This window comes from Eurosta solidaginis, chromosome 5, assembly GCF_040869045.1.
Source record: "Eurosta solidaginis isolate ZX-2024a chromosome 5, ASM4086904v1, whole genome shotgun sequence".
In the NCBI taxonomy this organism is placed as follows: domain Eukaryota; kingdom Metazoa; phylum Arthropoda; class Insecta; order Diptera; family Tephritidae; genus Eurosta; species Eurosta solidaginis.
In genome coordinates, this window is record NC_090323.1 from 215,429,369 (window position 1) to 215,442,012 (window position 12,644).

General features: G+C 32.7%; 1 protein-coding gene across 24 annotated transcripts in view; it reads right to left on the reverse strand.

Moving 5' to 3' along the window:
* Window positions 1-978: 978 nt before the first annotated feature.
* Rdl (Resistant to dieldrin) overlaps window positions 979-12,644 on the reverse strand; it is a 210,632-nt gene continuing 198,966 nt past the window's right edge. For 16 of the 24 annotated variants that reach the window (XM_067788157.1, XM_067788153.1, XM_067788164.1 and 13 more), the window contains 2 exons: window positions 5,073-5,578; window positions 979-4,912 (listed from right to left, as the gene is read on the reverse strand). In XM_067788157.1, the coding sequence (XP_067644258.1) occupies window positions 4,748-4,912; window positions 5,073-5,578 (671 nt within the window). In that variant the 3' untranslated portion in view covers window positions 979-4,747. The remainder of the gene's footprint in view (window positions 4,913-5,072; window positions 5,579-12,644) is intronic. The other 8 variants (XM_067788168.1, XM_067788169.1, XM_067788166.1 and 5 more) reach the window with 3 other exon arrangements.

Sequence of the window (12,644 nt, forward strand, 5' to 3'; positions counted from 1 at the left end):
CCAAGTAAAGGCTCCAGCTACTATAGGCGGCAGAGTTGCCAAATCTCGAAGCAGCTATTTGGCTAGGTCCAAGAAAAATTTTAATCTTCTTCATGAGAACAGAGTTATTTTATAACGTTAGTCCTGGTATGTAGTTGGCGTGTTCCCATTTGGTCGCCAAACAACTTCTGCTAATACTATCGGCACATTCAGGCTTTGTGCGGTCTTTATTGACCGGCCAGTTCAACCCAGCCTAGCCTAGCTAGAGTTTCGAAGTCGATCACAATACAAGTATATTTCTCACTATTCATGTATCCAGTCTACAATTAATATCTTGAAATTTTCTACTAACTTCGTCTTCTTCTTTAGGCAAATTTGCATAATTTTCGAAATCAAGAAAGCTTAAATCTTCAAGGCGTTTAATTGTTATTTTTTTGGCACTTTCAAAGCGACCAAAGCGTTCATATATATCCGTTTTCTTCTTATAGTAGTGCTTCGTCAATCCAATATGTGCGATCACTCGAAAATTTTCATCGATATCCTCTATCGGAAATCCAAGAAAAGGCGTTAGATTAGAAGTGGAAAGATGGTTGGTTACAGTATCCTAATCGGAGTTGTGCCAATGTGAGTGACGATCGTTACTAGGAGTTTGCTTTCATTTACTGTGAGTTGCAAGTATTTAAATTGAAGAAAAGGGTTCAGTAGGCTATCATCGGAACAACACTTTGGCTCATAAGTGAGAATAAGTCTGAACGCCTTTTCAACGCAATAACCGCCACTTTTTTTTTTTTTTTGTTTAAGCTCGACGCCCATATCGAAGACGCGTAGCACAATAGTGGCTGGCCAATTGATTTATAAGTGGCTACCAGCATTTCTTTGTTTTGCTGAAAGTTGTTCCAGCGATAAACTTGAAGGTTTTTCTGCATGTTCATGGGTGTCTGAAAGTCGTTATATCAATGAGGTGAATGTCTGATACCGCATCATGAGAACTTGGTCAAATTTTTCAGCTTTTTCCTACACGATGATCCCCTTTCTCTTGTGTATTTTCTTAGTTTTTCCCTTTTATTGATGAATTAATAAGAAAATACTTTTCACGATTTACTTATGAGGAGATTTGGGCTTTCTAACTTTTCCTACAAATTGGCGAGATTTGCCCTACATTTTTGAGTTTTATCTGAGAAGCTTTTCAAGCTAATTTGCACTCGGCGCATTTGCCAACCATTTCGGAGGGGCGATCCCTCGTTTTTCTAAATAAAAAAGTTTGATTCGAAACTTTCGATGCTGTTTTTTCCGGAACTTACGGTGAGGTAGTCAAACTACGATAGCCAACTTACAGGGGATTGATGCTCGATGCCTTTCCCCACTGCAGCTAATGCCATCACGCGGTAACCTACCAGTACTAAACATTGATATATTCGCAAAAATATTTCTGGTCAAAAGCAACAAAAATTTACGATATTTTTTGTTTTGAAGCAGTGGTACACAACGCCGGCAGAGCTTCAAATACAAATGAAAATTTTTTTGTAATAGTGTGTGTTTCCATGGATATTCTGCTTGATGTTTTCTGCTTGAAGAACAAGCTAAATCTGATTGTTTTACCGAATCACTGTCGCTGTGCTCACACGACATGTAGGTGAACGCGGAATAGTTTTCCAAAGCTGAGGAGTGTACCACTGTTTTAAACGGATCGATCTAGTTTAGTAATCATTGTTAAAGAGTGAGCATGTGCATGGAAAATATGGATAAACTTTTATAAAGTATTTATATATGTATGTAAATCGGAAAATCTATATATACAAATTTCTCGCTAATATTTGAAATTTTAACATATATTTAATATTAAATTAAATTAAAATTAACATCGTTTTAGCTTGACTTAGCTTTAAAAAATATATTTAATTAACATTAATGTGTGCCAATGTGTATGTTTTTCCGGTAATTAAAATTTCCATTGTGCCTTTAATTTTTTTTTTTTTTTTTTGTTCTTTCTAATTTCATGATTTTGGATAATTTTCGTTTAAGTATAAAAAATTTGGCAAATAGTTTTGGAAGCGCTAAAGCGTAAAAAATATTTAAGTATACATACGTATATACACAGATAAATATTAAAGTAGATTTTTTAATTTTCTCTAACGAGTTTAATTGCTTATAATGGAAATTTGAGCTTTCGGCGGTTAGGAAGTAAAGAAGGAAATAATAAAATACAAATCATTTTCGAACATTAAATATTTAATGAAATGATAAAGTGGATAATTCAGAGTTCTATTTAGATACTAGTTTGGAAATCATCATGACGTCTTAATTGAATATTTAAAATAGCAAATAGGTGGTAAAACTCAAACTTCTGATGTGACTATATAAGGCCGACGCAATTTCACTCTACACCGAAGATTCCCAAATGGCTGCGGTGTAGGAGTGTGTGTCTTTTTTTAGCATATTAAAGTGTCGCTTTCAGTTCGTCTTTCCAATTTTGCTACTATCTTGTAAGCGAAATTTCTTGGTGTAAAGAGGGCATGTACGCTCCTTTCAGAAGACTTAGTGAAGAGATGCGAGGTATGCATTTACTCAGACAGCCAAGCAGCGCTCATGACACTTAACTCCCCCTTCACTTTGTCTTAGGGCATCAGTAGCCACAAGATCTCGCTTCAAGGCGCAGCTAACTTAATACACATCATTCTTGTAAAGGTATCTGGACACAGAAAAGTTGAAACCAAGGAGAAAGTAGATGGACTTGCAAATGAACCTGCTAGATCCTGCGAAGGCGATCGATATGCATCATCAAATTACACACATCAATAAATAATTGGCAGATAGAAGGAGTTAGCAATCTCCGACTGGTACTTCTCTAACACCTTCAAGATAACGATGCAGACCTGGCCTTATTACGATATTAGAAGAACGGAGAACCTAACAATAGGTCAAGGAATGACATTTTTGGAATCACCGTGACAATAACAGGACACTGGCCACTCGGTCTGCATGCTGGGGGAATGAGGATCCATTGTTGAAATTTTCAGGAGCTGCGCATAGGAAAGCGGCAAAGAAATAGTCGCGCAATACCTGTGTAAATGTTCAGCCCTAGCTCACATGAGTTAATAACTATGGGCAGTTTTAAACTGCTTAAAGTGAAAACTCATCTGCCTTGTAGATGCCGCTCGGATTCAGCATAAAACAAGTAGGTCCCCTCCCGCCAATTTGTAGGAAAAATTAAAAAAGGGCACGACGCAAATTGGAAGAAAATCTCGGCCTAAAATCTCTTCGGAGGTTATCGCACCGTACATTTATTTTTATTTTTTAAAAGATAATTTGGGCATATAATTTACGCATGAGATATTTATTGCCTAGTTGGAGTCGCTGAGCTCACATATTGAATGAAGACTGTAAAAACATTCGACACTCTACGAATCTCTTCTTAGTACTTTTGCTCTAGACCAGCGATCACTAAAATTTAAACTGAGATTTTGTTCGTTAGAATATCATAAATATCATCATAGTAGTGGTAGTTTAGTCGTTGATTAACGAGCAGCGAGCCTAGACATATGTACCAAAATTTCTTACCACTTAGCGCAAATAAATAACACCCTCCCTCCATGCTACTACAACGCTTACTCAGGAACTACTAAACGAGAGAGAATAAAAATATGTGAAGTGAGCGCAAATTATTATTGCAATAGCATATGGCCTTGCCTCTCTGCAAGCAAATGGCTTGACCACATCAGTTATGGAATTCTTTGGCAGAGGAAAGTTGTGGCAAACTGAAGCATTCTTTGGTTTATTGTATTACGAAAGAAAGGGCGATTTTTTTTTTTTTAGCAAAATTTTTTTTACACAAATTTTTCTATGAAAATTTTGAAAACATCGCTTCTGACATGCCATGAATTAACATTTTTTTTATGTATAGGTCTTTGGACTAGGAGTATTAATAAAAAATATGGCATAATCTTTGTAATAAACAAGAAACAAAGTAATCTTTGTATAACAAATAATATTTTTTTTTTTGGTTTTTCAACTGCGTTGGTATGTAGTGGTATGTATGCATTCTTTTTTTTTTTCTTTTGTACAATGACATACACCATTTTTAGTACTCTTTTCACTTGCTCTTTGTTTTTTGATTTATTTATGTACTTAATTGGCAATTTATAAAAGTATAACAACTTTTTGTTTAACGGTTGCTTTTCATGTTTTGAGCTTTTTTCACCTGTTCCATTGCAGTTCAACATAAGTGAATTTTATTTTTTAATATTTTTATTTAAGCGAATAAATATTTTTTTGTCAGTATGTATGGGTGTATGCTTTTGTTCGTGAATACTTGAAGTTATGCTCTTTTCTACGCAAATTAAACTGATTTTAATTGCTTTGATTTTTTTTTTACTTTTCAATGCACTGAACAATGTTTAACGGCATAGTATAAATTTTTTAATTATTAACTATTTCTTTCGATATTTTTTGTTTGTTAATGTTTCTATTATAACTACGCTTTTTCAAATTTTTTGGTTTTTACAATTTTTTTTTCCTATATTCACGTGCGTTTATTGTGTGTCATAATTATGCTAATTTTTTTGTTTTTATTTATCGTTAATTATTTACGTAGTGTTTTTATATTTAAAAAATTAACTTAAATTAATTTAGTGCAATTCGCTGAATTCTATTCTCCTGTACTTCTTGCTTGCTCTGTACGAGTTAATGCTGCGTAGGCAAGACAATACACCTTTAGTACTGTACGCGCCATTGCTTTAAGCTTCGCTCCTGTGCACAATTTTCTGCGTATTTACTTCTCTTCACCCAGCAAGACCAGATCATCGGCAACGACATCGCTCACATGCAAGTAGATAATCCAATACATAAGATTGAAACAAACGAAACACACTGGAAACACTATGCGCGAATATTTGTCAATGTCGGATGGCGTTATGCCCAGCAGCTTGTTAATGTCCTGTTTAAAACGCAAAAAATCATAACACAAAACACAGAAATTTTAAGAAAAGCAAAATAAATAAAAATCACGAAAAATTATAAAAGAAAAAGAAAGAAAAAATATTCAATTAGTATTATCACACAATGTTCAATTGATATACGTGTGGGCTTTAAATTACTTTTTTTACCTTGCCCGGGTGTAATAAATGGGATGGTACTGCCGCTTCAGCGTCCCCACCTTCTGGCGCTCCACCTCCGCCACCACCGCCTCCGCCGCCGCCCTGAGGTCCTGAACCGGGTGGTCCTACCGGCGGTCCTCCACGTCCACCATTCACCGTATTCTCGAGCGTACCGCCTTTGGAATGTGCCTTCGGGTCATGCACCTTGAATCTCACCTCCTGAAACAAGGGTCCCACTATCGAGCAACCGCGCGAGCCAACATTTTGTTGCATATTTGAAAAGCCAATTGGTCGGTTACTCACTGTTTGTTTTGGCGCATGAGGATGGCCATGGCTATGGCCATGACCATGCCCATGTCCATGATCGCCCGCATTTGGATTTGGATTGGGCGGTTGTTGCACCCCATCTAATTGTTGCTTTTTTTGTTCAGCTATCTTTTGGATCGCCATAAATCTTTGTTTTCGCATTTGAATTCGTTTTGCCATATAGCCGACGGTGGCGTATTCTATAGATTTTATTTTTTATGTTTCAAATTTTTTTGATTTTTTTTTGTTTTTTTTTTTCACACCAATTTTATGATTATGTAAATTAATTGTTAATCAATAATATAATTAATTGTTTATTATGAATTAAACAATTAAATATGTAAAATATTAAATGATTAATAAAATGTTAGTTAAGCAAGCATTTGTGGATTTGAATTTGATAAGTCGGTTAAAATTGGCATAAGATTTGAGCAATTCAATTACATTCCAATTGGCATTTATATTTGGTGTTGCAATTTCGTTTGAGTTTTGAATTTTTTTTTTTTTTTGTTTTTTTTTTTTGTCGAATTAAGCGGGTTAGCAGGAAAATTAAATGGAAAATAGAAAAATTGTAAAATTAAAATATATATGTATGTATAAAAATTTTGGATTTTATCATATAAAATTTAGCAAATTAAAAAAGTGTCGCTAATACATGTGAATTTTTTACAATAATTATACATGACTGTAAGTGTGAAAAATGTAATATTGGTGTCATTGAAAGAGGCCTTAAAAGAAATTGAGGAGATCGCACACAAGATCTATGTAGAGAAGCAACTCTAAAGAATAAAATGTGAAAAATATAAAGCATTTTCGCGCCAAATGGATCTTTTCGGAAATACATTTTTTTCAAACAAAATGAAATTTTTTCAAATCAAATTAAATTTTTTTAAAACCAAATTAAACTTTTTTGAAACCATATCAAATTCTTCCACCCAAATAAAACTTTTTTCAAACAAAATGGAATTTTTTCAGGCGAAATGAAACTCTTTTCAAAACCAAAATAAAATTTTTTCTAATACAAATATTTTCAAACCAAATTAAACTTTTTTTAGGTCAAATTAAACCTTTGAAACTCAAACCATGAGAAACTTTTTCAAATCAAATTAATTTTTTAAACCAAATTAAACTTTTTAGAATTAAATTTAATTTTTTTAAAACCAAATTAAATTTTTTTCAAACCATATCAAACTTTTCCAACCAAATAAAACTTTTATCAAACAAAATGAGATTTTTTTCAGACAAAATTAAATTTTTTTCAAACGAAATTAACCTTTTTTCAAATCAAATGAAACTTTTTGCAAACCAAATGAAACTTTTTTGTAGCCAAAAGCAACTTTTTTCAAACCAAATGAAACTTGTTTCAAGCCAAATTAAACCTTTTTAAACCAAATTCAACTTTTTTCGAACAAAATTAAACTACTTGCAAACTAAACAAAACTTGTTTATGCAATTTTTTTAATTTCAAATTAAACTATTTAGCCTTATGGTTTCCGCAGGTTGTGAAACACTGTTGGGCTTTAAAACTGTAGCTTCATATATGTATGTGTATTTATATATTAGGGTGAACCTTTAAAAGCACAATAGCATAAAAGCACGGTTCAAAATCTGTTGATTTCATAAACCAAAATATTTTTTAATTTTAAATAAAAAAATTTATTTGATCAGCAAAGTGTTTCATTTTGTTTTGAGAAAGGCTTAATTTGATTTAAAAAATACTTCGTTTGACTTGAAAAAAGTAACATTTGATCTGAAAGAAGTTTAATTTAATATGCAAGCAATTTGTTTTTATCTGAAAAAGATTAATTTGATTTGCGAAAAGTAGCACTTCATCTAAAAAAAATTTAATATTATTAGAGAAAAAAATGCATTTGAATTGACGTAAAAAAATGTTAACTTGTTTTGAAAAAAGTTTAATTTGATTTGAAAAAAAAAAAAAAAAAATAATTTGCATTGAAAAAAGATTAATTTTAATTCATTGTTAAAAAGATTAGTTTGATATGAAAAAGTTTCATTTGATTAAAAAAAAGTTTAATTTTATTTGAAAAAAAAAAATTTTACTTGATTTAAAAAAAAAAGCATTTGATTTGAAAAAAGTCTATTTTGATTTGAAAAAAGAATAAATTGATCTGAAATAGTTTCATTTGATTTAAAAAAAGTTTCATTAAACTCGAAAAAGGTTTAATCTAATTTGAAAAAAATTTAATTTGATCTGAAAAACGTTTAAGTTATTTTATTTCATACTACGCATAATCTTATTATATATTTTTGAATTAAATTAAATATAGGTCAAAGAGTGCGATATATTATTTTAAAAACAGTTTTAAATTTACAGAAATTAATTGAAAGTTTCTACAAATAAAAGTTCGAGTAAATATATAAAATTTAGAGATTTTTCATAGTTTTCAAAAATAATTAAATGAGGAAAAAATCTGAGTTCAAATAGGTCCACGTATCTACTCCTGTCTCATGGCATTTAACAATATGCCCAAGGATATAGACGCACATATTTTTGAAACCGCTTACAACATACAAATTTTAGTGGCGTTATAAGAAAAAATCCAGAGTTTTGTTGTAAAAAAGAGAATAAAATAATTAAAAATAAGTAAAATGTTTCGGCAACCATGCCTACTTTTTAGCTTAAAAAGTTCCATTAAATCAATCAAACTGTTGATTATTTGTAGAATGTGGAGTATATATGCTTGAAAAGGTAGTTCGGAGACGAAAAAAGCATGGGAAAAGGAGTTACGCGTTAGCAAAATGGTCCACAAATTAGTCGCTACAAAGTAAATTTAACTCCAAGAAACCTCGTTATAATTTCAGTAGCGCACATAGCTGATACGTAAGGAAGTAGGAAGAGAATGAAAGCATCGCGCCATCTACATGGCGAAGAAGTATTGGACTTTGAACTTCGCGCACAATTGGCTCTTTCTAAAATTTTTACAGTGACATGCGCATCAGAAAGGCGCACCATTGAGCGCCTATGCACCAAACAAGAGCACCGATTTCAGTTTAAAGTACAACTTGTTTGCAAGAGTTGTTGTCCGTTTGATTTCTAAGCTGACCAAGAATTAACAATCTTGACTCTAAGGCCAACTCATTAACAATCTTGAATTTATATCTCTCAAAAGTGACGGGGCTTTTAAGACACCTCCTTACCTACCTTATCTAATCCAAAGAAGTTAGAACTCACGGCGCGTTTGTTAACGCCAATAATTTCAATATCGTCAGCGTACCACAGTAATTGTTCGCTCTTAAAATGGATTTTGCCATCGCTGTTTAGTTCTGTTGCTAGAACTAACTTCTCTAGGTAAAATAAATCGCATGAAGAGGAGTCAGCTTATCTGAAGCCTAGTTTGGTTTGGATTGGCTCGGAGAGATCCTTCCCAACGGAGGTTGTAATGTTACTCAATATCATTTGACAGAGCCTTACTAGATTTTCAGGAAACTTAAATTTAGTTATAGCGGCATACAAGCACTTTATTCCGCACTATCAAATTCTGATTTGAATTCGATAAAAATATGATGAATCTCCATTCTTCTATCTTGAGTTTTCTCCAGGAGACATCGTCAGGATATGTATGATGAGCGACGCGCAGAATGTGAGGATGACTTAGCTAGAGGACTTTACTTTTCAATTGAATAGTAGACTGGTCTGAAATCGCACTGATAAGGTTTGTTCGTTGACTTAAGGCTTCAGTCTTTCACAGTACGTTAGATAGAACTTTAAACGCGATATTAAACTAACTTATTCCGCGCTAATTTGCCCTGTTTGCGGGATCGCCTTTCCTGTGTACAGGGCACAGCACTTTAGAGTTCCACTTTGGACGCATATTCTTCGCTTCCGTGTTTGAACAGCTCAGCGGAAATTCCGTCATTACCCGGCACCTTTTTATTCCTGGGATATTGCCATTCTCACTTCACTGGTGATTAGGATATCGCCTTCGTCTTCGCCCTCGCTAGCTTGCCATGAGGAGAATAGTTCCCTCCACAACTAAAGCACACTCCCTATGTCAGTTACCGGGTCCTGCAAGAACCTGCCCTGTGCCTGGAGCCTTACGCCGTCTTCTGAGTTTTCCAAAATTATTTCTCTTAGCCTTTTCTTTCTTTCTCTTCACGATAACGCTCCAATGCACCGCGCTTTTCTGTTAACTTCACAGGTACTACCAAATTGAAAAGCGATGTCGCTCTTGGACAAAGGGTATCCTAATTATTATAAAGACAGGATTCTTGGCTACATTGCCTACATTTAAATATCGGAACTATTTTTATCGCAGTTGCTATATTTACCGGTTTCATTAATAAAAATTAAATAAAATAGAAGTTATTTACATAAATTCTCACCATATCGTAAAATGCAAATTTCTATTTGTAGATAAGTGTGTATATAAATGTGTATGTATGTATAATTTACAAGTAAAATAAGGTTGAAACAAGCAAGGATGAGACTGTGTTCGATTGAACCAAAGGTCTTATACCTTTCACGAATGTAACTGGCCTATAATCATTAAGCTTTAGGGATGTACAAAGATGTATAGATGTTAACAGCTTATATTACTTTATTTCTCATATCGGGCTAATAAATAAAATTTTAAAGCTCTTCGTTATTTATTTAAAGACAAGCGTGACTACCAAGTTCTCATAAAATTGGATGTGTAAACATACAGTGTATATTTAGAAAGCTTAATTTTTAGAGCTCACTCAGGGATTGACGTGAAACCACAACAGAGGTGACTTTTCTCAAACCCAATAATATCGGGCTTTCTGAGGAGAGTTTTGTTGGCTTCTTAGCGGTAACAACCGATATCGACTTATTCTTTTGCTCAGTTTATAATTGTTAGCGAATAATTGTCGTCGAGTTTTCGACTTTTTATCAGCTTGTCATAGTTTTCTTATTAGTTTGTTATCAGTTTGTTATCGAAGGGTAACGCCTGTGATATCGATTTTATATTGAAGTTTTATAAAGCAAATCGGTGACAGTCGATAAATTTTCTATAACAAATCGATAAAATTTTGTTAAAAAAATCGACAACATATCGATAGCACGCCCTTTACAAATTAGTAGCACCTTGATAGCAAATCTATAAGTTTCCGAAAACAAATTGATATACTTTTAAAAACAAATATGTAATTTTCGGTAGGTTATCGATAATTTGTTGATTGCAAACCGATAGCCTTTCGATAACATTCCGCTAATAAATTGGTGACATTAAATTTGAGTGCACTTTGAATTCGAATATGTTTATTTTAACAAGTTTTCTCCTAATGCCTAGCTGAATCTAACTTTCTTGTCTTTCAGAGTAGTGACGCCGTTTCATGATGAAGCTGATATACGCATTGTCGGATAAGGATTGTTTATCAAGAACCATCAAATTATACATTGATATATCATGCTCGGAGCTCAATGTAATATCAAGAACATTTCTGGATGTTGGACTAATATATGTAGGGACACTTCCCTTGTTGGCTATCTGCAAATTAGTTTGCCTGATGAAACAAAAAGCGATATAAAGAAAATGACAAAATTATTTGGCTGCTATTATTTTTCACACAAAAATATTAACGAAATTTTACTTGAGAGTTTTCTTATGATATGGATACCGCGAAAGAAGACAAAAACAAATAAAGCATTATAAGGCATCATCCGGCCCCAAAGATCTTGAGCCAGATAAAAAATTGTGCATGTATATGCAACAACAACATTTTGAGCCAGATAATTCCAAATAAATGTCTGGTTTAATTTATGATTCGAATAAATTGTTAATTTCTTGTTTTTAATTCAGGCACACTGCTTTTCGTAAACACCACTTTTTTTTTTTGTTTAATATGTAGATGTCGCTACTTGGCAGAATGAAACACAAGAGCGGCATCGGTCTAAAACAACTCATGTGTACGAAAATTTAAGGAACTCTGCTCCTGAAGTCTCTCAATAATTACCTTGAGAATTGATCGTGATACGTAACTGCAAAACTCACTTGATCAGGGCTATAGTTTTGCTCGCTTAGGACCCAAACCCATTAAACTTTTGCATGGTAATGGCGCCTACGTTGCATCAACAGCTGACTTAGAATACCTGTATTTTCATTTCCATGTTCCCAATCTACAGCCGATGCAAGGGCAATGACAAAATAATGCCAAAACTTACGATTTCGCATGCATTTCTTTAGGAAAAATTCAAATTTAAAAGTAATTTTTTTCAATGCGAGTTAATTGTTTCCTTTTTATTAAATATTTTTGTGTTCTTTACAGAAAAACACGTATTTGTTTATGCCTAAGACTTAAGTTCCTTATATGAACGAAATACGTATGTAAATGTTTTTCATCTTGTACTTACAATAACCCAGTTCACATTCTTGAAAGGTATCACATGATTTCAACAAGAAATAAAAAGGCGTGCACTTTGAAGTGAAATGTTAATAACTACCTATGTTTGGTTTAAAAGAAATGTAAGGATAATGTGTAACGCGTAAAATTTATAAACAAAAAAGTGCTAGTGAAACGAAATTTCGTGCATTGATTTTTTTCGGGTGCTTAAAAGATTTTTTCCTTCGTGTTTTTAATATTATCATTTGACGAAAATCCACTGAAATGTTAACTGATGAAACTTAATTAAGAAAATCAGTCAATATTTTAATTCAAATGTGAATTCACCGAACAGACGCTTTTGCAATTTGGTGCAAATCATGACTTTTTGTGTATTGTTAAAAAAATTAGACTTTTGCTAATTTTCAAATGTTTATGCTAATACGGAAGGTTTCTGTCATTCCTGCAGCCTGTTAACTGTCATTTCAACAACATCAGTAAATTTCCAAGAAATTATGCCTGCGTCAAATAAATTATTATTAAACAGGAACAATACTAAATTTTATTTTAAAATCATAAATAGTAATTCAGTTATTTATATACACGGTTAAAAATTGTAGGCTGGGTTCGAACATCCTGCGTTTTAAGCAATTTTATTAACTTTTTTTGTACTTAACTGGAAGCTTTTCAGTTTACTACTACGTTTATAATTTATTTTATATTTATCTAGTTTTTAAACTTAAAAGTTTCGAAAAAGTTTTTAAACAAAACAATTAAGACACTTCTTAAAATAAAACTAATAAGTTTAAATTTTCTGTCTTTTTTTTGTGAAAAATGTTACTTGTGAAAAATGTTAAAGTCATCGATATGTTTTAATACAAGTTCAGATTTCGCTGGTTTAGTTTTGAAACCAAGCTTTGGATACTCATTGTAACGAACGCTGAATTTTTTTTAAATTTTAAC